The 27,936-nt window shown below is 45.5% G+C and overlaps 1 protein-coding gene across 1 annotated transcript; it reads left to right on the top strand.

The window, feature by feature from the left end:
* Positions 1 to 432: 432 nt before the first annotated feature.
* LOC144691130 (calglandulin-like) lies at positions 433 to 27,600 on the top strand. The gene is made up of 5 exons (XM_078559197.1): positions 433 to 648; positions 16,879 to 17,047; positions 22,341 to 22,485; positions 27,356 to 27,456; positions 27,554 to 27,600. Exons 1-5 carry the CDS (start codon positions 433 to 435, stop codon positions 27,598 to 27,600), a joined length of 678 nt encoding a protein of 225 aa, XP_078415323.1.
* The last annotated feature ends 336 nt before the right edge of the window (positions 27,601 to 27,936 follow it).

The raw sequence follows: 27,936 nt of genomic DNA, 5'->3' as shown, positions 1-27,936 counted from the left end.
CCCCTTTTTGAGGATCAGCCCCCGCCGAGATATCCTGGGAGGAGCGGGGCTGTGTCTGTGCTGAAGGTGAGTTAGGACCCTCCCCAGGAAGGCAGTGAGGATTCCTACAGTCTGCAGCAGTCAGCTGCACCCACAGAGTAACACGTGGCTTTCATTAAGGAGCCTGCTGGGTGTTCACCAATATTTCTTTTCTCTATTCCAGGTACCAGCCAGAAAAGGGGGGGGACCCATAACGGAGACCAGCCACAGCTACATCTCCCACCCCCTCTCTGAGGATCCTCCGAATCCTCAGGGGATGCACCATCGTGGTGTTCACCTGCACCCTCCACCAGCATCAATACACACACCTCAGTGGGGACACGTTCTAGACTAGGCTCAGGGTCTCAATCTGGTGAGCACATCACTGACACGGGCGGACAGCTGGAGGGGGCAATGACAGCCGAGGTCACTGACACTCGGAGGACTCCTGGAGACCAGGCCCCTGCTCAGCCCCATGCAGAGGACGAGCCTCTGGACCCGGCCATAAGAAACCTGATAGAGATACAGGGACAGGCAGAGGAACATCTGGCAGAGATGCCAAAGGCCGTGTGCAGGCTGGACCGGAGGCTGGAGGAGTTTGTTCACATTCTGGCTGATGTCGTGACTCTGGTGTGCGAGCGCTTGGCTGCCTCCATGTAAAGGGTGGTGGTCACCTTGGAGACCCAGGGCCAGCAGAACACACGGTGTCTGCCGGATATGTGCTCAGAGCTGCACTCCGTCCTCTAGCCATAAGCGCAGTGCAGCGGTGTCTCAGCCTGAGGGGGACAGGGCACCTCCACCTCCCTCCAGGTGCCCCATCTCCTCACGGAGTCAGGGAGGTGCCATCGGGCACCCACAAGGAGGTGAAGCATCAGCCAAGCACCCTGGGGACATCATCCTAGGACACACCAAGGCCGCCCCACCGCCCGTCCGCCAGTGACTCCATCGCCCCCAACAGGTCAGGCTGAGGAGGGAGGACCTGCACCTGAGCAGGAGACCCTTAGCAGGCTGGGGTCCTCTAGGCCTCGGGCCACCAGAGGCTGCCCACCAAAGTCATCACAGTCAACAGGGCATAGCCGTCGGCAGGCTGCCCCCACCTCAGCTGTGGGTGTTGGCGCTGAACCTTGATGTGGTAACAGAGAAAGGAAGATTAAGAAGTTTTGAAGGCACACAGATGGTACATTGTATTTACTTTAGACCCTTGTAAATAAATGTTCACTTGCACAGTTTGGAAGTCTCCTGGATCCCATCTTGCTGTGAGTTGATTCAACGGTCACCGGCATTGAAGGGAGTGGAATGTGGATCCCCATCAGAGTCCAAGAATGAACTCCTATGGATTCACTTCTCTCACATTATCAGCATAATGATTACTCAATAATCCCACATGTACATGATTAAGCACTGGCACCATTTGTGAGTGTGCGGCCTGGGCACACATCGTGTGAGCCATTAGCTGCAGCTCACCATGTTCTGATCTCTGAAAATGTGATCAGCAACGTCATTATAGCTCCTGCTGTTACCCTGATGTGAGATGTGGGTGGATGCCAGGATACTTGAGGGGAGTTAAATCCGCTATGTGAGTAACAAGGAGCACTGTAGATGCAGTTTCAGGGCTGACAGAGTCAAGCTCTACATTGTCTTCTTAACAGTAGAAAACCAGAGGCTGCCCTACACGTGTGGAGGAGGCTGTGTTGGGCACATCCAATTGTGAATGGTCTTCCTTGGTGATTTCTCATTTTGAGCTAACATTCAGGTGAAGGCTAGAAGTAAGGAGGCAACGGGCAAGTTAACTTTGACTCCAAGAGAGATTGAGTGTAGGATTAAAGAGGTGTGTGTGCAATGGGCTGGAGCCTTTGTCAGACGTCACATGGGGATTTGTTTGTCCTGCTCGTCCCCTTATCAGGGGCAGTAGACCCCACGTAAAGGGGCTGCAACCAAAGCACATCGGAAATCATCGAAGGCCCGGAGTCTTTGTCCATGAGGAGAGAGAGAGTAGAATGGGCCTGTGTGCTGGACTGTACCGAGGACTGTGAGACTATCCATGTGAAGAATCAGCTGCTCTAACAGGGCTTTGCGGGGTCCATGCAGGAAAGATGTTGACCTTGGCCGGGATGTCCACAATGACAGATCACAGTCTCACACTAATGCTAAGGTCATGGAGCACTGAGAATTCTGGGAGTCTCTGTGATTGGAGGGTCCGGAGTGGTTGTTACTCAGTAACCCAGAGTGCAGCTGAGGCACTCTCAGTGAGGTTTTTAAAAATGTATTCATGGCGTGTGGGCATTGCTGACCAGGCCAGGATTTATTGCCCATCCCTAGTTTCCCCTTGAGAAGGTGGTGCTGAGCTGCCACCATGAACCGCTGCAGTCCCTGTGGTGTAGGTACACCCACCGTGCTGTTAGGGAGGGAGTTCCAGGATTTTGACCAAGACTCCAAAGTAATCTTGAAACTTTTTGGCATGATAAGTATGTCGCGGGATATGTGTTTACTCTGGGCGAGTGGTGATCAGGGCGGGGGGAGGGAGCAGGAACACGATTGTCCCTGAACAATCTGCATGGAGGAGCGATCTCGAGGGGCCCAGTGACGTTCTCATGCTGCTCCCCCCTGTGGACCCATCGATCTGGTTCTACCTGAAGGAGATCTCAGATTGTTACGGGCTAGTCTGCCACGTCATACCCTTGCAATGGCCTCTGCATGTGGCTCGGTGACATTTTGGCAGCTGTCAGTGTCATCCCCGTCACCATCCTGACCGTTGGTGGAGACATCTCGCTCCTCCATGTCTCCCTCAGCCAATGCACCTGCCTTTATAGCACCAGGCTGTGCAGGTTGCAGCAGATCCAGGACACTCTCTGTGGGGGGTGTCGGAGACCCCCGCCTCAGTGCTCCAAACCTCTGAACCTCATCAAAGGAGGTCAATCATCTGCTCAGTCGTGGACCTGATTGGGGCTTGTGTGGCACTGTACCTCTCCTCAGAGGCATTCTGTGGATGGCAAACTGGCATCATCAACCAAGTCTTCTAGGGGCATTACCTTATTCCCAAGGAGCCAACGCTACAATCACCGAGGTCCTTCAAAAACCTGGGGCACCTGGGAGTGGGTCAGAATGTAGGTGTTGGGAGCTCCCTGGGAACCGAGCACAAACATGCAGGATTTACCTTCTGTGATCACATATCAGCTGCACGTTCAAAGAGTGGAAATCTTTCCTATTGATGAATGTGACTGGCTATTGCCAGGGAGCTCTCAAGGCCACATGTGTGCAGTCGATTGCACCCTGCACTTGCAGGAAACCTGAGATTGCTGCAAATCCCAACCATCTTGCAGCCTGGCTTTCAGGATCCAGACGGAATTAGACAAATTGGTGCGCTGTCCTGAACAGGGAACCTGTTGCCTCTCAGATGCACTTGTGGATCACTGGCTATGAGATGCTGCAAAGCTCTCCCCATGGAGCCCTGGTAAAGAAGTTTAAGGTGGTGATGACCTTTAATGCCATCAGAATGGGATTGTCTCCAAGTCCTTGCAGCTGCAGCTCATCATGGAGAAGCTGGTAGATGTCTGCAGCACATCCTGGGACGTATGAAGGCACCTCTGGCATTACCTTTTGTTTATCTGTAGATAGCTGCACCACCTGTGATACACCCATGGTCAGGCCATTGCTCCCCATTGCAGTGGACCCTGGTCACCAGCACCCTGACCTTGAGGCCTCGCTGCCTCCTGCTGTTCAGACTGTTGCTCCTCCTGGCCCTGTGCCAACCTGCACTGGGCCCTCATCCCCCTCATCTGGATGAGAGCCAGTAGAAAGGCGGGGTTGCCTGAGCCTCCATCATCTAGGCCTCAGTGGATCAGTGAACAAATTGCAGTAACCAATCTACTGAGCATATTTCATTCAGGTTTCCCTCCATCTCAGAGCCACCAAGCCAGCGCTAAGCCCTGTGTCTGGCCTCCGTCTAGACATGGTATCGCCACCCCACCCCTTTCAGGTGAAGGACATCCTGGCGGACCAGAGATGGGTGTTCCTGCTGTTCATAGATGACCGCACATGGAGACATTGCTCTTTGACCGGGGTGATGAGAGTCGGGTGTGAGAAGCCTCCCTCAGTCACTATTCCGCTTGCCTCCATTACTCTTGAGACCATTGCCTTGGCAACACAGAGAGAAGAAGCACCTGATGCCTTGTCAGCCATGACCATTCACCCAGGAGGATGGAGATTTGGAATCGAGACTTGGCTGTGTCCCTCCCTCCCTTCGTCCCCGCCTCTGACTGCAGGAGGTGGCCAATCGCACAGAATGAACGGCAGATCCACATCTTGCTGGGATCTCAATGTTATGAGATCCATGAGTCAGGAACAAAGCTGCTGCAATGTGGGTTTCACCACAGGGAGGAGAACACAACTGAACATGGTTCTCATCCTGTTGTCCCATGATTATTAGGGTGTCCCTTTAGTTGATCTATTGTCCTAATCATGAACTCCACTCATCTGAAAAGACCCTGCTCCCACTCTGAGGCATCACAGTTTTACAGTGACAGTGTTACATGGGTGAGGATCCCAAAATGATGTACATGACATTCAAGACTGACTCCACCACCTTCTACCCTCCCCCTGTCACTCATCAACTTATCCCCATCACTTTTGACCCACCCAATATAATCATTCCTCTCCCCTCTGTCACTCTTGAACCTCCCCCCACCCACCGTTACCCTTGCACCTATAGCCATCACCCTGCACATGCCTTCTCTCGCCTTTGAGCCAACACCTATTAACACCCCCATGCCACCCTGGCCACCCCCCCCCCCCCCCCCCCCCCCACCCCCCCCCCCCTACCCCCCCCATTATCTGAGCCACCTGTTTCGTCTGTTTCTGTGACCCTCCCATGAAACCTACAGACTGTCACCCTGGACCTGCCATCCTATCCCATCCAACTCCCCTCTCACAGGCAGACTGGTACAGAAGGTAAAGTCGCACGGGATCAGAGGTGAGCTGGCAGGATGGATACAGAATTGGCTTGGTCATAGAAGACAGAGGGTAGCAGTGGAAGGGTGCTTTTCTGAATGGGGAGCTGAGACTAGTGGTGTTCCACAGGGATCAGTGCTGGGACCTTTGCTGTTTGTAGTATACATAAATGATTTGGAGGAAAATGTAACTGGGCTAATTAGTAAGTTTGCAGACGACACTAAGGTTGGAGGAGTTGCAGATAGTGAAGAGGATTGTCAAAGGATACAACAGGATATAGATCGGTTGGAGACTTGGGCGGAGAAATGGCAGATGGAGTTTAATCCGGACAAATGCGAGATAATGCATTTTGGAAGGTCTAATACAGGTAGGAATTATACAGTAAATGGCAAACCCTTAAGTGCATCGATGGGCAAAGGGATCTGGGTGTACAGGTCCACAGGTCACTGAAAGTGGCAATGCAGGTGGATAAGGTAGTCAGGAAGGCATATGGCATGCTTGCCTTCATCGGCAGGGGTATTGAGTATAAAAGCTGGGAAGTCATGCTGCAGCTGTATAGAACCTTGGTTAGGCCACACTTGGAATATTGCGTGCAATTCTGGTTGCCACATTACCAGAAGGATATGGAGGCATTGGAGAGGGTGCAGAGGAGGTTTACCAGGATGCTGCCTGGTCTGGAGGTTATTAGTTATGAGGAGAGGTTGGAGAAACTCGGATTGTTCTCATTAGAGCGACGGAGATTGAGGGGCGACTTGATAGAAGTTTACAAAATTATGAGTGGCATGGACAGAGTAGATAGTCAGAAGCTTTTTCCCAGGGTGGAAGAGTCAATTACTAGGGGACATAGATTTAAGGTGAGAGGAGAAAACTTTAGAGGTGATGTGCGGGGCAAGTTTTTTACGCAGAGGGTAGTGAGTGTCTGGAATTCGCTACCAGAGGAGGTGGTGGAAGCAGGTACGATAGTGGTGTTTAAGAGGCAGCTTGACAAATACATGAATAGGATGGGAATAGAGGGATATGGACCCTGGAAGTGCAAAATGTTTTAGTTGACGGGCAATATGATCGGCGCAGACTTGGAGGGCCAAAGGGCCTGTTCCTGTGCTGTACTTTTCTTTGTTCTTTGTTCACTGTGACTGTTCCCTTCACTGCCCAGTACCCTCACTTCACCCCCAGGACCCCACCAACAACACCAACCCTGTCCTCTAAGGCCCATCCTTCTACCACGGTCCCTGCCCAGAAACCCCCTCCCACACCCAATCACAGGACCCTAAGATGCAAGGCCCTTCCTTCTATCCCATGTCCCTGCACACTTACTGCCACCCTCCTGCCCCAGACAGTCTGTCTTCCTTCCCTGGACATCCACTCCCATTTCCACCCTTAGCCTACCCTCCTGTATCCAGCATTCGCTCTGTCTCGCCCCCCTTCCCCTGGCTCCCATGTCTAGCCTTCTCTCGGCTTGGCCCACCAGCAATGATATGAATCAAGATTTGAATGGTCCCCCGGAAGGCCAAACCAGCGTCTATTCACCTCAAAGACATGGAAGTGGCCCATCTCACCCTGTGCACGCCACTTACACGCAGTTGTAAATATGAACATTCTCATTTCTGACTGGCGGGGAACTTAATTTGGAGGAGGAGCTTAATTCCAGCGAGGTGGCCTTTTAATGAGTATGCGTGACATGCTAATGCATGCGAAAGGGATTCCCAACATTGGTCATCAGGAAGCTCGACCTGCCTTTAACCCACCTTTAAAGTCCCGAGAACTTTATTCCTGAAGTTCATCCCGCCGACGGGAAACTGATTTTTGGCCTTCAGCCAAATTAAGCTCCCCTCCGCCCCCACCACCAAGCTTCCCGCTGCTGGCAGGACCGGAAGATTCCGCCCGAGCTGATGAGTAGATGATTGTTTTGAGTTGATTGAAGACTAAGGACTCGGAGAGATATTGTTGCACCTGGAGCTGAGCAGGCCACCAGCTGAGATAAGCCAATTCAGACCTTTAAAGACATCCTGTGTTAATTCACAGTTGGTAGCTTTAATTAATCCCTGGGCGTTCTACATGGAAGACTGGTCCAAACTCTAGATACCAATCTTCATTGGCATTAATAATTACAGTTCTGAGTTATGTGCCAAATTTCTGGGAATTTTTAGCAAACACAGCAGGGATTTAATAAATAATCTCTGGAGAGAGTAGATCTACCTTGTCCTCAACAGAGTCAACTTGCCCCAGAGAATTAACTTGCCCCTGGTTGGGCCTTTTCGATTTACTGCTGCTCCTTTAGTGGTATTGTCCAGATTACTGATGTTGTTGTAATTTACCACCAGTTCTGGGCAGAATGCAGTGCTTATTCAGAGATTTTTTATTTTCATGTGTAGGGTGTAGACCTCACAAGCTGGTCCATTTATTACCCATCCTTCATTGTCCTTGAGGAGGTGGTGGTGAGCCACCTTCTTGGGCTTCTGCAGCCCATGTGGTGAACAATTTGGTACAAATGAATGGTTTGTGAGGCACTTCAGAGGACGGGTTACAAGATCAGTGCAGCTGTGCCAAACGCTAAAATTAATCTTTGAGTCAATACTTTTGTACCGATAAAGTATTTAAATAAGCACAGAATCAGCATTAAAAGTAAACTATGCAGAGCAGGTTTATAAATACCCAGACTGTGGAATACCCTCTGGATCTCTGCAGATGATTTAAATAAATCTTCCCTAATCATTTGCTTTATTTGGCGTGCTGATCTCAAACTGCGCACTTGGGACCAGCAGACACCTGTTCTGAAGCGAGCTGATAGGATTAGCACACTGACTGTTTCATTCTAATCCAGTTCTTTTTGAATGTTGCTTCTGGAGGGGAATAAGGGCAGATGATACCAGGTGATCAATGTAACAATTGCAAACACTGATTTTCCTTTTGAGACAAGGGGGTGAAGCAGGCCATTGCAATGTTGCTTTCGACAGTTTTGCTTCCTGTTTGATCTTTGCGTTTCTCCTGCCATTGGTTCATGCTGCAGTGATGTGCACAGCTGATTAAAAACACTCCTGGTTTGTGTGCGGTGCAGCACTGTGCACAGGGGCATGAACGGTACAGCCAATGTGTTTATCACCCCTGGATCCACAATGCCTTACTGCAAATGACCAGAACGAGTGGTCCAGCCTAAAACCTCTTTCCAGCTCTTGGTCTGTAGATTAATCCACTTCAAATGCATGGCTGAGAACCTTTTAAATGTGATGAGGGTTTCTGTCTCTATCACCATTTCAGGCAGAGAGTTCCAGACTCCCACCACCCTCTGGGTGAAAAATCTTTCCTCAATGCCCATCTAACCCTTCTACCAATCACTTTAAATCTATGCTGCCTGGTTATTGACCCGCCTGCTAAGAGAATTAAGACCTTCCTGCAAACCCCTTCTTGATATCAAATCCTATAGTTACCTTTCACTAGCTGGACCGTGTCATTATCCTCTACACTTCCTCCATTGTGTCTCAGTGTGCAGAATTTGACACAATATCAATATATGGCCTGACCAGAGCAATATCCAGATTGGCTATAATTTCCCCTGATAGTACAATGGGGTTTTTACTAAAGCTGCTCTGAATTATTCACACAAAACAAACAATAATGGACAATTCAGGCAATGGCCAAACTTTAAACAGCCAATAAAACCCAAACGTTCACATTTTAAATGCTCAGTTCTCATTTGTGGCAGGGACTGAACAAACTGAAAACAGGTGATGGCTGGTGAGAGATGTGAACACTTTAGACAGTGACTGAGAATATCAGCAATGTAACTGAAGCTATCAGCCCGAGAAATGCCTCAGCACCAATAGACAAACATGGAAGTGTTTTGCTTTTGGATTAGGCCTGGGGAGTTTTGGAATTTCACCTCACATTGGCACAGCAAGTATTTTCACACTAGTTAACTCTTCTGTCAGCAGCTTTTAAGTCTAATAGCTTAATGATACACAGGAGGCAAGCAGTGCTTAACCATTAACGCTGGTTCCTCTCGTGGTGTTATTGATCAATGCACTATCTACCTGGGTGCTGAGCCTTACACTGAGCATGAAGATCTGATGAACTATCACCAGTGTTTGCTAAGTTAGCTAGTCCCTGGGAAGCTGTAAGGATGCTAATGGTCAATGGGACTAGCGGAATAATATTTCGGCACAGACTAGAAGGGCCAAATGGCCTGTTTTCTGTGCTGTAGTGTTCTATGGTTCTATGATGCACCATTTAATCTCAGGACCTTGGTGCTGGGGAGCAAAAAATGTCAGCCTGGGCTTCCACTTGTTATCAGCGCCTTGTGCTGCAAAGTAGGCGCATGTAGATGGCAAGTGGGGATAATCCTTTGGTGAGGACAACACTTTGGTTGTGATGCCTCATGTGGTCAAACATCCTGGTGACACTCAAAGACCCTCAGCCTCACACTGTCAGCTGGTGACCTCCACTCCTGGAGTATCAGAGCAGGGTCAGGTAATTTACATACAGTGTAGGTGCTGCCTGGGTGTTTGGTAGGGAAGGAGGGGCAGTCGATGTACTTTATGCCAGGCTTTGTTCCAGTCAGAACTTCTCCAGTCGTCATTGTTTTCTAAGCTCCTCACCGACTGTCAGAGTGACCCCCAGGAGAGATGAAGACGGATTCTCAGATTAAAGGAAACACGAGGCACTGGATGTGATACAACAATAATCATCCTCCAGTGCTCCCAGTCCAACAAGTACTTAATCCAGCTCCTTAAAAGACTGGCTTTCATGAATGGTGAGGAACAGTATTTAAATTAGAACATGCATTCTAGTAGAGATAAACAAATGCACCTAAGCTTCCCTCAAAGTGCGTAGTCTTTATGGTGGAATAAGCAAAAAAGCTGTGGATGTTGAAAGGCTGACCAAAATTCAGAAAGTGCTGGAAAAGCTCAATGGTTCAGTCCAACATGCACAGAGAGAGCAGATGGGTTAATATTTTAGTGTAGACTCTCCATCAACAATGGATGAAATTCCAGATGCACATTATTTAAGTAGGAACATAAAAAAGGAATAGGAAGGTAAAAACTTTTCTTGGGAAGGGAGGAAAGCCTTAAAGACCATAAATCGTCTATTGAATCATTGCAGTTACAGCACAGGAGGCTACTTGGTCTGTAGTCCTTGTGCCATTACTGCAGCAGTGTGGTATCTATTCTAGTCCCATTTACCTGCTCATTTCCTCAATTGTTTTATATTCCTTGTTTTCAAATACAGTTTAATTGAGGTTATCTGTCACAATAGCCACTTGTGCTTTCCATATCCTAATAACACTCCATGTGTTAAAAGATTTCTTTGAATTTGTGCCTTGTTGATAAGTTCTTTGTAAACCATTACAAATAAACTTCTATTATTTACCCTATCAAAACCTCTCACATTTTGAAAACCTCAATTATCCTCTCTCTCTCTCTCGCTCTGTTCCTTTCTTCAGCTGTGGGCCTTAACTGTGAGTGTAAATATGCTATTCAACCAGGGTCTGATTCACAATGTAGAACCAAAATAAGGAACAGGAAGACATTAAGCATCATATTCCACCATATAACCCATTGCTTGAGATCAGGAGTGGAAGATATTAAACGTACAGGAAAGAGGTGATTGAATGGTGCATATGGTTGCATATTACATAGAGTCATAGAGGTCTACAGCACAGAAAAAGGCCCTTCGGCCCATCGAGTCTGCGCCGGTCAAACAAGTACCTAACTATTCTAATTTTCCAGCAATAGGCCCACAGCCTTGTATGTCATGGCATCGCAAGTGCATATCCAAATACTTCTTAAATGTTATGAGGGTTTCTGCCTCTACCACCCTTTCAGGCAGTGAGTTCCAGATTCCCACTGCCCTCTGGGTGAAAAAATTCTTCCTCACATCCCCTCTAAACCTCCTGCCCCTTACCTTAAATCTATGCCCCCTGGTTATTGATCCTTCCACCAAAGGAATAAATTCCTTTCTGTCTATCCTATTTATGCCCCTCATAATTTTATACACCTCAATCATGTCCCCCCTCAATCTCCTCTGCTCCAGGGAAAATAGCCCCAGCCTATCCAATCTCTCCTCATAACTAAAACACTCCAGCCCAGGCAACACCCTGGTAAATCTCCTCTGCACTGCCTCTGGTGCAATCACATCCTTCCTATAATGCAGATTCTAGAACTGCACGCATAGTAACTGTAGCACAGAAACAGGCAATTTGGATCAAGCCTGTTCACCGTCTACAAGGCACAAGTCAGGAGTGTGATGGAATACTCCCCACTTGCCTGGATGAGTGCAGCTTCCACAACACTCATGAAGCTTGACACCATCCAGGACAAAGCAGCCCCTCTTGATCGGCACCACATCCACAAACATTCACTCCCTCCACCACCGATGCACAGTAGCAGCAGTGTGTGTACCATCTACAAGATGCACCGCAGGAACTCACCAAGGCTCCTTCAACAGCACCTTCCAAACCTGTGACCACTACCATCTAGAAGGACAAGGGCAGCAGATAGATGGGAACACCACCACCTGGAAGTTCCCCTCCAAGTCACTCACCATCCTGACTTGGAAATATATCGCCGTTCCTTCACTGTCGCTGGGTCAAATCCTGGAACTCCCTCCCTAAATGCACTGTGGGTGTACCTACACCACATGGACTGCAGCGGTTCAAGAAGGCAACTCACCACCACCTTCTCAAGGGTCAATTAGGGATGGGTAATAAATGCAGACCCAGCCAGCGAAGCCCACATCCCATAAATCAATAAAAAAAGGTTCCACGCTCTCCATCAATGGTTACAATCTATTTGGATGTGTGGATTTGATCATCATTAACTGTCCTTATTTTAATAGTTTCATACTATACAATATCTGCATACAAAAGTGAAATTAACCCTCCAGCCTAGATGTTACACTTTAGTGAGCGGTATCACAGGGAAATGCATTGTGTTGTTCATCACAAGCTTCCTGCCTCTTGTAATTTCTTGCTGACAGTGACATGGGATGTGTTTTACATCCACTCCTATGTGATTGGCTGCATTATAACGCTACGCAAATAACAGAAAAGAAGTCACCCCACTATGTATCCGTCTAGGTGATGAAGTGTGTGCGAAGTGCCATTTCAGTCGTATTTTTTCAGGCAAACTGGAAGCCACTGCTGATGTAATACTGCATCACCCTCGCCCACATCCACAGAGCAAGCTGATCCCATCAAAACAGCTGAGATCAGGGGTGAATGCCGGGGGGTCGATGAAACTCCTGCTTATTGGGGATTGGCAAGGGTGGAAAATTCTGCGCTCATACAGCTCACTGTTGATGAAAGCAGTGGCCATGGAGAATGTTGCCTTGGTACTTTTTTAAAAAGTGATAGGCTCAGTGAGCTAAAGCCTTATGAAATCAGCAGAAATGGGCTTCCTCTGAGCCTTATGGTATGCTGCAATCTTGTATGAAGTGTATTGATGAAAGAACTTGTCTCCCCCTACCTGTTTGAGTCATCATTGAAAAGACAGGTGCCCAAGTTACTAGTTTAGTCATCCTGTGCAAAACACTTTATTCTGAACATTTGCTTGGCTTGGTCCTGCTGCTGTGCACACACAGAAATCTAGCACTATGATGTCCCACTGTCATCTCAAGGACTGGGTGCTGTGGTCGTAGGATTAGGATTGTGGATCCTAAAGTTCCTGTGGATCCTAAAGTTGCCAATTCATCTCCTCCACCTCCATTTGTTTGGATGAGATGTTAAACTGAGGCCCATCTTCCCCGTCTGCCTCCTCGGGGCGATGCAAAAGATCCCAGGACTCGACTTTGAAGAGGAGCAGATACTCTCCCTGATGTACTAGTCAATATTTATCCCTATGTCAACATCACTAAAAACAGTTTAACTGGTCATTAACACATTGCTGTTTGTGGGATCTTGCTGTGCACAAATTGGCTGCTGTGTTTGCTACGTTACGACAGTGAGCACACTTCAAAGGTACTTCATTGGCTGTAAAAAGTCAGCTGTGAAAGACACAATATAAATGCAAGTCTTTCTTTTCTAACTTACAATCCTTGCTATTTCTCCTCCCCCTCCTTCAGGTACCATGCCCTAAGAGGGCATTGGCGACCATGGACTTCCCTTGGATTGGTCCATGATGATGCTTGGCAAAGTACTGCTGTGGTTTGCCATTGCCTTCTGCAGTACGGCCGACCAGGAAACTCTTGGACTCTTTTACTGTCTGCCGTGTGACCCTCATTTAATCCCTGAGCCACCACAAAATTGAAGTGGACTCAGGGATAATGAGTGTCAATTGGTTCAATAATTCCCAGCCAGCGGCTGCAAACCTCACATCAGCCCCTTCCACCCCCTAACTTAATCGGGGGAGGTTTTGCTGCTGCTGGGAGACTGATGCAGGGCCTCTCCCGGTGGGCCTGGCCGCCATCTTACCCCCAGTGAGCCTGTCCACCATCTTACTCCCCGTGGGCCTGGCCGCCATCTTACCCCCAGTGAGCCTGGCCACCATCTTGCTCCCAGTGGGCCTGGCCACCATCTTATCCCCAGTGAGCCTGGCCACCATCTTACTCCTGGTGGGCCTGGCTGCCATCTTACTCCCCGTGGGCCTGGCCGCCATCTTACTCCCCGTGGGCCTGGCCGTTATCTTACTCCCGGTGGGCCTGGCCACCATCTTGCTCCCACAAGGGGTTGCATTAAATCCAGCCCAAAATAAATCCCAGCAGGAGATAGTCCTGAGTTTGCTTTAATAGGGAATTCTCAAAAAGGAGATCTAAAGAAAGAGAACTGTGAATGAACCAAACACGTCTGGGAAAACAACAGTTAGAGAAAGGAGACAATTTCCTATTACTAATCAACATTAACAGATAAAGATGATAAAGTAGACTCCAAAGAAGTATTTAGTCTAAATAAAAAATGCTGCTTTTACCTCAAAGAAATGGTAGTTTTGAAGCTATTCAGACTTCAGTGTGATTTTATTTAATCTTGTATCACTAGGAAATTAGTACTTGAAAACTCACATAAGAAAATGAATATGCACCAGCCAGAAATAGGACCCAAGGAGACTCTCAGTCAAACCATAAAAGGCAACTTTAACTGTCAAATCCACTGGGCTTTCCATAGACTTACTCTCCTCAAGAAAGTGAAAGATGTGTTGGTTTTCCGACTGGGCTCGATCGCTGGAAGGACAAGGTTGATCCCTATCACTGGTCTTGTAGTTCCAACAACATGGTAAGTAACATTGGAGCAGGCTGGTATTTTTGTGTGAATGCAGGAGGACAATTAGAGATTGTTTCCTTATATTAAAAATGGATTGAAACGGACCATCAGAATGTAGGCTTAATGGCGAAACTTGTGTAGCGTGGTTGTATATATAATTTTAAGATCGGGGTCCATGTTTCTTCTGTGTTTCCATTGTTTTGAAATGAAATTATTGACCCCGCTCCCAGCCAAGTAGTTTAATCAGCCACTGCACCACATGCAAATATCGAAGGTTTTAAAATGTGTAGGTGCGAGGACATAGTGAAATGATGGACAAAACTGGTCGACTATAAGTGTGGCTGACGACTAGAAAATGTTTTAACGGATTAGCATTTTTGTTGAGTTAACAAATGCAATGTCAAGGGTTTTCAGTATTTTGTAGAAACATGTCTAAACAACACAGTTAAAAGGTAAAATTTGGCTTCCGACTCCCCACCAGTTTGACTGATAAATCCATTGTCTCTGCTGCACCTTCTAATGAGCAATGTAACCAAGCAAGGCCTGGCTTTGTTGAATAGATCATAGCCAGAGCAACAGTCTTTCACCACAAGTGATTTTTGCAGCAGTGGACTAGGGAGAAGGTGGGACCCGCTGCCAAGTGACAGAATCCCTGCAGATGATTAATCAGAAAGGTGTTGCAAACTCTACCTCCTATTTTTAGTATCTATCTTGCCACGGCTTTTTATTTACAAGCTTTGCATGTTTAAAAGCTGTTGCAAATGATTAATTTTATGAATGCTCTTCTAAGATCAAAACTAATATTTTGAACATAGCAATTCAAATAAAAATGAATTGAAAGAGTTAAGTGACCTTCTGAATTAAAACGGTTTATTTGTGATGTCCAGAACAAATTATGAGGTTGAGAGCAGTTAGAATCTGTTTGGCAAGTTGACATTAATATGTGCAGCAAGCTAATCAGAGGAAATTGTCATCAATGATTATCACAGAAGGAGGCCATTCAGCCCATTGTGCCTGTACTTGCTCACTGAAGGAACAATTTACCTCAAACCGCTCCCTTGCCTTCTCCCTGTAGCCTGGCACATTCTCCCTTTTCAGACAATAACCCAATTCATCTTTAAAAGCCTCAACTGACTCTGCCCCAATCACACTCTCAGGCAGTGCATTCCAGGTCCTAACCACTCGCTGCGCGAAAAAGTTTTTCCTCATGTCATCATTGCTTTTTTTGCCAATTACCTTAAATCTGTGCCCTCTGGTTCTCAGTCCTTTCATCAATGGGAGCAGTTTCTCCCTAACTACTCTGCTCAGACCCCTCATGATTTGAATACCTTGTTCAAATCTCCTCTCAACTTCTTTAAGGAAAACAGTCCCAACCTCTCCAATCGATCCACATAACAAGTGTTGCATGTAATCATTAATTTTAAAAATAATCAGTGAAACTGCTGGGGAGATATAATGGAATTGCAGGTAAGCATCAAATTTGATGAGATTATTCCCATGTAACACTGCGCACAGGCCCTGGAGTTTCTAAAAGCAAATTGTCTGTCCTTTACCATCCAGCCATTTTGCCAGAATGTATTTCCTCCCCTCACTATGCACTCTGTCCCTTTCCTTGACACCCATTTCCAAACCCCCCCAACCCCCCCAATCAAACATCTCCACTCTCTCATCATCCATTCTTTCTCTACTCTTCCCCTGCCTCCCCTTTCTTTCACCCCTCCTCATCTCTTCATGTCCTCCTCTGCCCTCCCATTCCTTCCTCTCTGGTCACCTGCATTTCCTCTTCTCTCCCTTTCCCTTGCCTAGCTGTTTAGTTGTCACCCGGCTAAAATCCTAACTAAGTCCTTCTTCCTTTCCTAGCATGTCCCAACCAGCCCCACATACTGTGGCGGGGACCAATAGAATTAGAAGGTGCCAGACTGGGGGAGGGGTGGATGGGGGGGGAAGTGAGAGATGGCGAGCACAGCTGGAGGATGAAGCAGATGTTGTGCTGATTTTTGTTAGCTCGAAAAAGCAGTAAAAACTGGGAAATAAGAGCACTGGTCTGAACTGGCCTTGTTTATGCAAATACTGCCATAATTGTCAGGCATTCCACCCCACTCCAAAACAGCCCTGGTTGTCACCTCTGGGCCTAACAGATATACTGTGGTTTGATAATTGAACCTGTAAGTTCTGGAGAATGTACAAAGCCTGTAGAATGCTAAGCAGTTGGTTCATGACTGGATCTTCCACGTTGAGAATTCCTGAGTAGAGCTAACTCCTTCTCCATAGTGAATAAGGGGGAATGCGGAGGGTAATTCAGGCCCTGCTACTGATTAACACTGAGGTGCCATTATCCTGAAGACAAGTCAGTTTCTCTCCCTTACAGCCAGAATACTGAATATGGGGCCCGTGTGTGAAAAAGGGGGAAGAGTCTCTAAATTAAAAATCTGGGCTTCGAGATTTTGAGGAGATGCTGAGTGTTTTGCTCACATATGTCACTTAGGGAAGGAAATCTGCTGCCCTTCCCCGGTCTGGCCTACATGTGACGCCAGACCCACAGCAATGTGGTTGATTTTTAACCAATTTCCGAAATGGCCAAGCAAACCACTCAGTTCAAGGGCAAATAGGGCATAGGCAACAAATGCTGGCCTTGCTACGCCCACACCCCATGAAAGAATTAAGAGGAAAAATGATGCACTGTTCTTTATTTTTAATTGTTTTTCATTCATTTATGACGTTTACAGTCATTGACCGCTGAGCTACTTTCCCAGTACAAGGGAGTGTTTGAAATGTTCGATGAAGAAGGGAATGGATTAGTGAAAACAGCTGATTTGGCCAAACTCATGAGTCTATTGGGCATCAACCTAACCAAGCGAGATTTGGCACAAATGGCCAAAGATGTGGATAAAGATGGTGAGAAACCATTTTCTGCTTTCCTGCTGAGATGTCTGTACTAATGGATAGAAAGGTTGGTTCATTAAGGAAATAACATTAATATCGGAAACACTACCACTCAGTAAAATAAAAACAATATTAATAATCTATGGAGAACAGGCAGTATAATGGCTCTTTCCGGTGAGCTAACACAGAGGTGATGGGCCAAATTACCTACTTGTGCACCATTTCATTCCAATTGTTAGTTTAGCAGGGAGTTTTTAACACCTTCCCAGTGACTCAGTAAGTAAATGAGTTACCTGCTGTGGTGCTGAGGCATTGTAACCCAGGAGGATGCTAGGGCTAAGCTACAGCTCGAGTTACGCTAACTCAGCCTGGCTCTGTGACATTAGGAAGGTTACAACTGGTACCAAGTTATGGATGGAACAAAAACGAGAGACGGATTTTTCCCCTCAGCGCTGTCCAATGACATTCCATGCAGGGTGTGTGTCTGTGTTCAGATATCGAGTGAGAAAAGAGTCAGCCGCCTCCAACAGTGACATTCCTGCCGACACTCATTAATTATATTCACATATGAAAAGCAGCCCCTGGGACATGACAGCAGAGGACTGCAGGCAGTCATTGATGTGGACCCAACATGAGTATTTCAGGAGAGGAGGTGCAGTACAAACTGCTTCCACTAAAGCTGGAAAGAGTGGGACTGAGATAATTCTATAACCTACACATTCCGTCAGGACAGATGATACATGGACCCACCAACTCATCGGCAGGGCAGGTTTCTTCCAGATCAGCTCTCTCAACGGTCATGGACTTTGGAAATGCGCACCCTGAATCCTTTATTTAAGTCAGGCAGACATTGCTTGGGTGTATGTGGTGGCTCAGGGTCACTAGCCTGTGTTGGCTGACACTGAGCTGCAGATTGGGAAGGCTCCAGGTTCAGTTCCTGGTCCATCCTGTGTTCAGTGATCCCAGTCAGTGTATCAACGTCACAGTTAGCTCCCCACTGCTACCAAATGATCCCTGTGCGAAACCAAGCGAGTACACTCGCTTGGAAACCAAGTGTACATGGATATGTGCGTGAGTATGTGAGTGGCTGTGTGAGTGTGAGAGAGTCTGTGACTTGGTTTTTAAAAATTTATTCATTCATGTGGGTGTCACTGGCTGGGCCAGCACTGATTCCCCATCCTTAATAGTCCTTGAGAAGGTGGTGGTGAACCGCCTTCTTGAACCACTGCAGTCCATGTATTGTAGGTACACCCACAGTGCTGTTACGGAGGGAGTTCCAGCATTTTAACCAGATACGAACATCATTTGACCAGGAGGATCAGTCTCAAATGCGCAGTCACGTTGGTGAAATAGAGTAATACTAGGGCAAGGTAAGCAATTCACCAGTGGAAGTTTACTGGAGCATGAGACAGCATCTTCTAGAAGAGGAAATGCTGCATAAAATAGAAATGGATACATGGTTCAAAATGCAGGTTAATTTCCTTCCATGATAGCCTGATATTCTGCTGTTCAATAATAATTGTTCTTAGCGAAGACCATGAACTAGCCTGAATAGCTGTTTGCTAATACAGAACATGAGTATTGCTGAAAAAAAGAGACATTTTTTTGTTGAAGCTTTTCATCATGCACTCATCAGGACAATTCACATGAAAATGTCAATTAATGGGGAAACAACATATTTACATTGCATGAGAAGAGACTGCTGATTAGATGGCAAATGGACTCTGATTGGTAGAGATGTTGCCAAGGAGAATGCACCAGTTGATGGTGACTGGCAGTTAACTGCCAAACATTGTTTGAAATTTAAACCAGGCAGTTTGACTCTGTTTGGACAAGACTTTGCCCTGGTGAATGAACCAGTGAATGGCTGTCACTTATTTTGTTAAGCTGAAACAGGTGCAATGTATGTACGTGTTCTTTCTGTCTGCAAAGAACAGGGCCCTGTGCATTAATATATGTAGCTTTCAGTAAAGGCAAATGTGTCACACTGCGAGCCCAACTGACAATCTTAAATTGCTGGTCAGCATGATTTTTAGCACTGAGGATTATTTAGCAACTGTTGTCCAATCGCAGAATCACATCTAATGTTGCATCCTGCGTTTTGTGTTTTGCAAGCACGGGCTGGTTGGGTACAGTCTGTACCCTGCCCATTGCGAACAGCGGCTGGGACATGCTGTTTGATACAATCCGCCAGTCTTTGGGACGTACGGCCTACATACCTAGCGTCACACAGGCACTGAAATTCATATACCCCATTACTCATTTGTGTGATAGGCAAAATGTTTTTTTGACTTTACAGCAGCATCCTGTTAGTGGCGAATACCACTCTTGTTGCTGCTGCATAGTAGCAGCGTGAAACAGCTAGCTTCACCTGTTGCTCAAATTTTTGAGATACTTTGCCCTTCCAGGGTAATCTGAAGGGTACTTTTCAGGGCCAAAAGTGATGGCTTTAGGCCAGTTCATGAGTTTGCGTGAAATACAGCGCAAAACGATCTGATCAGGGTGGCCATTATCCTGCAGGATGTCTTTGATGCACCTACTTCAGCATCAAGCTTGCATGGTGAGCAAATAGTTCTGGTCCTGTTTACAAGGCTACCAATAAGACCAATCTTATAGCGCGTGGAACCGTAAGAATTCCAAAGTGTATATTGACCAGTGAGGATAGCCTTGCGGTAGATCGTGGTAGAGAACCCATTGGCTGATTTCTCAACTAGTATGTCAGAAAAGCATTTGACTGCTCCATTTCAAAGGAGAATTTGAGCACAAGATGGAACCCATTAAGACATCCAGGAAATTATTACCTGCTGCTGGGGATTTAAATATAGCAAACGTATCATCCACATATCGGAAATATGCAAAGTGTAGGCGGTTAGGTGTCATTCCATTGAAGACACATTTCTCATGGAGCCCAACAAAGATGTTTGCGAGAGTTGGGCCTAGAGGGGATCCCATGGCAACACCATTTATTTGGGTATACATGGTGTCATTAAAACTGAACTCAACTGCGTGAGTTGCTGAGTTCATAAGCTCAGTGAATACTGATTCACACAATGGTGGTAGGTGTAGATCACCATGCACTGCAACATTATCTCATGGAGACTTAGATCTGTCACCATTGCATGAATCATTGAGCTTATGAACTCGGCAACTTGCACAGCTGAGTTCAGTTTAAATGACACCATGTATGCACAAATAGATGGTGTTGCCATGGGATCCCCTCTGTGCCCAATTCCCACAAACATCTTTGTTGGGTTCCATGAAAAATGTGTCTTTGATGGAATGACACCTAACCTCCTACCCCTCGCATATTTCTGATATGTGGATGGTATGTTTGCTATATTTAAATCGGCAGCTGCATGTAATAATTTCCTTACATGTCTTAATGTGCTCCATCCTCTGCTCAAATTCACCTTTGAAATGGAGCAGTCAAATGAACTCCCTTGCCTTGACGTACTAGTTGAGAAGTCTGCCTGGGGGTTGTCTACCACAGTCCACCGCAACCCTACTTTCACTGGTCAACACACATGTTGGGATTCTTACAGTTCCACGCGCTATAAGATTGGCCTTATCGGCAACAAATAGGGCCCGAGCCAATTGCTCACCATACAAACTTACTGCTGAAATAGGGGCATCAAAGACATCCTGCAGGATAATGGCTACCCTGATAAGATCATTTTGCCCTGTATATCATGCAAACTCATAAAAGGCTATCACTTTCAGCCCTGAAAAGTACCCAGTCTACCTCAGATTACCCTGGAAGGGCAAAGTATTTCAAAACTTTGAGCAACAGGTGAAGTTAACTGTTTCATGCTGCTACTGTGCAATAGCAGCACAAGTGGTATTTGCCATTAACAGGATGCTGCTGTCAGGCCAAAAAGACTGTCTGCCTATCACACAAATGAGTAACGTGATATTTGAATTTCAGTGTCAGTGTGATGCTAGGTATGTAGGCTATATGTCCCAAAGACCAGCTACCTGCTTTAAATTTCAAACAATGCTTGGCAGTTGTCTGTCAATCACCATCAACTGGTGTATCCCCAATGGCAACACCTCTACCAATCAAAGTCCACTTGCCAACCAATGGCCACTCTCTTCTCATACAGTATAAATATGTTATAAACTTTTCACTTTATACATTAATGACCTAGATGAAGGAACTGAGGGCATTCTGGCTAAGTTTGCAGATGATACAAAGATAGGTGGAGGGACAGGTAGTATTGAGGAGGCGGGGAGGCTGCAGAAGGATTTAGACAGGTTAGAAGAATGGGCAAAGAAGTGGCAGATGGAATACAACGTGGGGAAGTGTGAGGTCATGCACTTTGGTAGGAAGAATAGAGGCATAGACTATTTTCTAAATGGGGAGAAAATTCAGAAATCTGGAGTGCAAAGGGACTTGGGAGTCCTAGTCCAGGATTCTCTTAAGGTTAACTTGCAGGTTGAGTCAGTAGTTAGGAAGGCAAATGCAATGTTGGCATTTATTTCGAGAGGACCAGAATATAAAAGCAGGGATGTGCTGCTGAGGCTTTATAAGGCTCTGGTCAGACCACATTTAGAATATTGAGAGCAATTTTGGGCCCCATATCTCAGGAAGGATGTGCTGGCCCTGGAGAGGGTCCATAGGAGGTTCACGAGAATGATCCCAGGAATGAATGGCTTAACATATGAGGAACATTTGAGGACTCTGGGTCTGTACTCGATGGAGTTTAGGATGAGGGGGGATCTGATTGAAACTTACAGAATACTGAAAGGCCTGGATAGAGTGGACGTGGGGAAGATGTTTCCATTAGTAGGAGAGACTAGGACCCGAGGGCACAGCCTCTGAGTAAAGGGAAGACCTTTTAGAACAGAGTTGAGGAGAAACTTCTTTAGCCAGAGAGTGGTGAATCTATGGAATTCATTGCCACAGAAGGCTGTGGAGGCCAGGTCATTGAGTGTATTTAAGACCGAGATAGATAGGTTTTTGATTGGTAAGGGGATCAAAGGTTACGGGGAGAAGGCGGGAGAATGGGGTTGAGAAACCTATCAGCCATGATTGAATGGCGGATCAGATTCAATGGGCCAAATGGCCTAATTTCTGCTCCTATGTCTTATGGTCTTATGTTGTTTCCCCTAATATTGGTAATTTCTTGCGAATTGTCCTGATGAGTGCAAGACAAAAAGCTTAAAAAAAAGTCTCTCTTTTCAGCAACAGTCAACTGACCTTAAATTGAAATGGTAACAAGGAAAGATAAAATAGAAATCTCTTGTCAAATGTACAGTTGTACAGGGAAAGAAGTTCACCATTGTTCTGGTATTTATGTGACAGGGAAAGGTACATTTAACTGTGACAATTTCCTGGCTTTGATGGGAGATTACCATGAAAAATCGAAGAATCAGGATAAAGAACTCAAGGAGGCCTTCTTGGTGTTTGACCCTGACAAAAAGGGTTATATTGACTGGAACACCTTAAAGTGAGTAGTTTCATTGTCTGCAAATGGTTACAGCAGCAAAAGGCACTGTCTGCTGTAAGATTTAAGATTCATCCTGAAGGTGTTTAGAATCTATACTTGTAGCTTTTTACTTGTGTTCCTTGTGTTTTGTATAATCTGTTCTTCTTGCTTCTCATCTATTTTAAGTATCGATCGCACTTGTAAATCTATTCTCACAAAATGACTCCTCCCACTGTTTGTTGCTAAATATCAAACTGTTACCTCACTCTGCATTTCCACAAAACAATGTCAATGTTTACTCTTTGCTACAAAGCCTCCCTTAAACCACACCTCAATCCGTGTTGCTTTTCTTGGTGTTGGCATTTTGGAGCAGTTTAGAAAAAAAAACCTTGGAATTTAAATTATGATTGGAAGTTGTAGCAATAAGAGCAGGCAGAGATGGTCAAATATTCTGTAGAACAATATCTTTAATGTGCTATTGGTCTGGGGACACTGTAATTTATAGGGTGAATAATGGTTTGAATAATGGAGATATAAATGCTAAAAGCAATGGAATAAAGTCCTTACATTAATGTAGCAGCTTCTCAAACCTCTCAGAAAGATTTCAAAGTGCTTCACATACAATGCATTAGCGTTAAAGTACAGCGATTCTTGTCATTTAGGTGAGATTGATCAATTTTGTCATTTGCAAGATCCCACCAACAAACACGAGGTGAGTTATAGAGGCATTAATGCACAGAAGAAGGAGATTCAGCCCATTGAGTCCATGCTGGGAATGACCAATCATATACTATTGATGGTGTGAATGAAGATTTTGGAGTTTTGTTTGACTCTCGTTGGAGAGCAGCAGAAATTTCGCGAAGGTTTCTCTTAAACGATTAAGCAAGTGGGACAAAGTCCGTGATAGATTTCCAGCATCTCCAAAACATCATGGGAAAAATTTTCCACTGCGTTTCCACCCAGACTGTGCACCGTTCTCAGGTGCAAAGCTGTTGTTAGGAGATTTAATTTAAACAGCCCTGATTTTCTTTTACCTCCCGTCCGTAAACAGAAAGGTGTTTTGATTTGCTTTCCCCTCTATAAGTGCTGGCGTGTTACCTAACCCCTTGGTTTTGGTGTGATTCTAATTTCCCACTAATAATCCCACTAATAAGTTAGGATGAACTCAGAGGGTTAGTTTATTTGCACACACTGAAAATGCCGGCCGGGGGTGGGGGGGAGGGGGGAGGTGGGGGGGTGGGGGGGTCAGTTTTCTATGTAGCCCCCTGTGCATTCATGCAATAAAGAGGGATAGAGAAAGAAAGATTTACAGGACAAAGACCACAGAGAGCTTAGAGTCCAGAATCAAAGCCAAATGGTGCATTCCTTCACAGAGGTTGGCAGGCTCAAAACTGATGCTGGATAATTCACTTTTCCAGTAGGGTTCCATGGTGAGATAGGCATGCAGAGATGAATTAGTCTTGTAGGCATGTTACAAGTATAAAAGTGGGTGTTTGTTATTTTAGACCATTCCAATTTAGCTGTGCACTGACTAATGCTGGAACCCAAACTGCCTTTTTAAACTGTTTGAATTTGACAGACGTGTAAACATCAGGTAAAGACTCAGACACCACAACAGTAAATAGTATCAAAGTTTATTGATTATTAGCAAGTTTTAGAAACTTATCAACTAATCAACAGAGGTAAATATACTTATCAATGAACCTCTACAATTCCATGCTTTCAAATGGCATTTAACCTTGTTAGCTTATTACAATGAATATAACTTAAATTAACGTGAAATCGGTTGGGTTAAGCTAAAATCTTGTTCCAAGGCTCACTAATGGGCAGGGGTACGAGGTTCCAGCGGGGACAGTGTAGATGGGGCCTGGGCAGAGCCCCTTTTCTGTGCTGCTGCTTGGTAGATGGAAGGAAGGCAGACTGAGCTTTGCAGCTCCACAAGGCAATATTACAGGTTCCACCATCTAGAGGGGCTCATGACACGTGACTCCCACCTCTCCCCTTTGTCTAGGTTAGTGAGACTGTTAATATTCCAACCATTAAGTCTTAAAGGGAGACTGCGGGGCCCTTTGTGCTAACAGAGAAATCAGCACCATTAGCCAGGCCTGGCTTATGAAATGTAGATGGTCTCTGTATAGTTCCCTTTGAATATGGTCTCTGCGGCCCACAGGGGGTCATTAGGGTCTCTTCAGAGATAATCAGGTGCAAATTTCTTGCCATTGTTACTCTTTTTGTTCAGGGTCATGGGCAGACTTAGCCACAGACACTTTAAAAGGCCATTGTCCAGTTTTTAAAATTATAGAAATTCATATACATCTTATAAAAAATTAGAATCTGAGGTCTTAGCCTCAGCTTAACCTTAACCCTGATGCTGATTAAAATTGGTGGAGTCTACTGGCCCTTTTACAGAGGGACAAGAGGAGGTCATTTAGTGCCTTCAGCCTGTTCACCTTCAATGAGGTCATGGCTGACCTATGACCTAACTCCATATAACAACGATTTTTTAAAAATTCATTCATGGGATGTGGGCATCACTGGCTAAGCCAGCATTTATTGCCCATCCCCAATTGCCCTTTTTTAAGAGTCACTTGTAGGCCTGACCAGGTAAGGACAGCAGATTTCCTTCCCTAAAGAGAATTAACAAACCAGATGGGTTTTTATGACAATTGGCAATGGTTTCATGGGTCATTATTAGACTTTTAATTCCAGATATTGAATTCAAATTCCACCATCACCATCTGCTGTGGTGGGATTTGAACCTGCATCCCCAGAGTTCCCTGGATTACCAGTCCAGTGACAATACCACACTGCCTCCTCCCTATTGACCCATATACTTTAATATCCCTGGTTAATAGAAATCCCAGTGGTCTTGTGGCACATTGGGTAGCATCACTGCCTCTGAGCCAGAAGATCTGGGTTCAAGTTCCACTCCAGGACTTGATGGCCATGGAAGGTGTGTTCATAACACGGCCAAACAGGCTGATTATCAACTTGTAAATCCTTCCAACATACACTGATGGCAGGTGTAAGAGTGGGAAGAGATTCCTTGTCAGCCATGTGATGGAAAGAATGTTGGAGCCTCTATCATCACTATTCATAGCTCCAGCATGTGAAAGTGTATGATGCCACAGCAACCTGAACTCCTTGGGGGGCCCAGTTGGTGTGGACCAGATTGGTGTCAACAGCATGGGGTTTGATCCCTGTTCTGGCTGGGGTGCTGGGGGTCAGACTGCCGTAGAGAACTCAAAGAGAAGAACAGGAAATCTATCAATCTCAGATTTAAAATTAACAATGGATCTAGCATTAATTGGCATTTGCAGAGGAGAGTTCCATACTTCTACCAACTTTTGTGAGAAGAAATATTTCCTCATCTCACTCCTTACACAGTGCCTTTAATATCCCAAAGTGCTTCACAGGAGAGTAATCAAATAAAATTTAAGATTAAGCAACATAAGGTGATATTGGAGCTGATGATCCAATGGTTGAACAAAGAAGTAGGTTTTAAGGAGCATCTTAAAGGAGGAAAGCAGGGTGGAGAGATGGAGAGGTTTAGGGAGGGAATTCCAGAGCTTGCCAGGTGACATCATAGAAACCATTGCTGGGGTGAGAGGTCAGAATGAGAGGAGTGCTCTGGTCCCAGCAGCGCTACACCAGGAACAGAATTCCAGCCCTAATGTGACAATAAAATGTTCCAAAATTGTCATTAATTTGTAAGGACAGATATTATTTCCAGTTTAAAGCCAGCAGAGGGCAACCTGACATCTCCAAATGGCTTCCCATGATAGGAACTGTGACAAAGGGGGGAATTTTATGCACCCTCCGGCCGGCGGGATTTTCCGGCCCTTCCGAAGTCAATGGACTTCTGAACAGCTCGTTGTATTTTCCAGGCCCCGGCCCCACCGTGAGAAGGCCACAAAATTCACCCAAAGTTTTCCTTGGATTGGGGGTTGGGAATGGAGGAGGAAGGGGAAGATCTTTCCACCAAAATAGAAACGTTCCACTCCAAATTCTGTCTGAACAGATCCAGTAAATGCATTTTCTCTGAAAATAGCATGAGTTTCATTGAACTATAATGATGATCAGCTCCTTATTAATTACTCAGGACTCTCTTATGCCCGACACTGAGTTCTGCAGCACTTTACCATGTCTGTACTGGGGAGCTGCAGCCAAATTCCCATCATATATCAAAACACAAAGAGCAGTGTGCAATCTTTATCATTCGCATGCATTGTGGAATATTTTAATTTCTGACCATGCTTCATGCTTATTTAATATTTGTCCCTAATACAATTAGCTAATATGCTGTTGAAACTATTGATTTAGAAAAAAAATGTAGCTAATATTTAACTGTGATTGTGGTAGATAGACAAACCATGGATCTAATAATATTTCAACTAACTCGCCATGATTTAATAACTAGTTTTACTCTGTCCTTCATTCAAAAATGAAAAGTTTCACATCCAATTTGCTTCTCTTTCCTCCTGAGGGCACTGACCATTGCTGAGGAATAACTTTACCGGATAAACTAACCTTTGGGATCCTGTCCAGCATGTGAATCTAGACTGTCAATGCCAGTGGTCTCTCTGACCATGAGGCAACATAGCTGAGTGCAGATCACCATTACGTTGGGGGAGAGTGCCTCACCCTCGCTCAATATTATTCATGGGTGGCCATTTTCCAATAAGCAGTTATATCCAAAGGTGTTGGGTTCATTTGTAACATTCCCACCTCCACTGTGTCCAGCTCCATTGACTTGGCACAAACATTGAGCTCCTGCAGCCTGTATGATTCAGGTGATCTATTTAGCAACTGAGTCATTATTTTTTAATGAATTACATCTAAAATGTTTCCTTTTTTGTGATAACCTCACATTTGCTTTTTTTAATATAAGGTACGTCCTGATGAACGCAGGGGAGCCTCTCAATGAAGAGGAAGCAGAACACATGATGAAAGAAGCTGATAAAGATGGCGATGGAACTATTGACTATCAAGGTTGGTTCAAATCACAAATGTATGGTGGTTAGAAATTGCTGTTGGAGCCAGGCTACAATCCAGCTGAACTGACACAAAAATCCCATTTCTTTTCTAGAATTTGTCGACATGATGACTGGTGAATCCTTTAAGCTAATCAAGTAAACACACCTGAAGGAAGGTTTCCACCTGGACAATGAATCACTGGTGCCATATCGAGCAGATAACTGCACAATGGTCAACATTTACATCAAGACCATTTACATGATGACAAATAGATACTTATTAATGTTTGAGACCTTGTCTTGTTCTGTCTTAAAGTGTCACATAGCTGTCATTTCAGTTTTGAAAGTCTTGAAGAACAGTCCAGAAAGATTCTGCTACCTTGTGTCCAGACTCTCTCAAATTGGGCTTTGATTCTTCAGTATTTGTAATTGTTGAGTATCTGCTCTCACGTTTCTAACACACAAAAAACACATTGTTAGTTATGGTGAGATAAGC

Source organism: Cetorhinus maximus, chromosome 15, assembly GCF_964194155.1.
Source record: "Cetorhinus maximus chromosome 15, sCetMax3.hap1.1, whole genome shotgun sequence".
Classification (NCBI taxonomy): Eukaryota; Metazoa; Chordata; class Chondrichthyes; order Lamniformes; family Cetorhinidae; genus Cetorhinus; species Cetorhinus maximus.
The sequence above is the reverse complement of the archived record's forward strand: the minus strand, read 5'-3'. Positions and strand labels throughout refer to the sequence as shown.

Coding starts and splice junctions, on each gene's coding strand:
- LOC144691130 (XM_078559197.1), top strand. CDS start 433: ATGACAGCCGAGGTCACTGACACTCGGAGGACTCCTGGAGACCAGGCC. Junction 17,048..22,340: donor CAAAGATGTGGATAAAGATG/GTGAGAAACCAT, acceptor TTTATGTGACAG/GGAAAGGTACATTTAACTGT. Junction 22,486..27,355: donor ATTGACTGGAACACCTTAAA/GTGAGTAGTTTC, acceptor TTTTAATATAAG/GTACGTCCTGATGAACGCAG.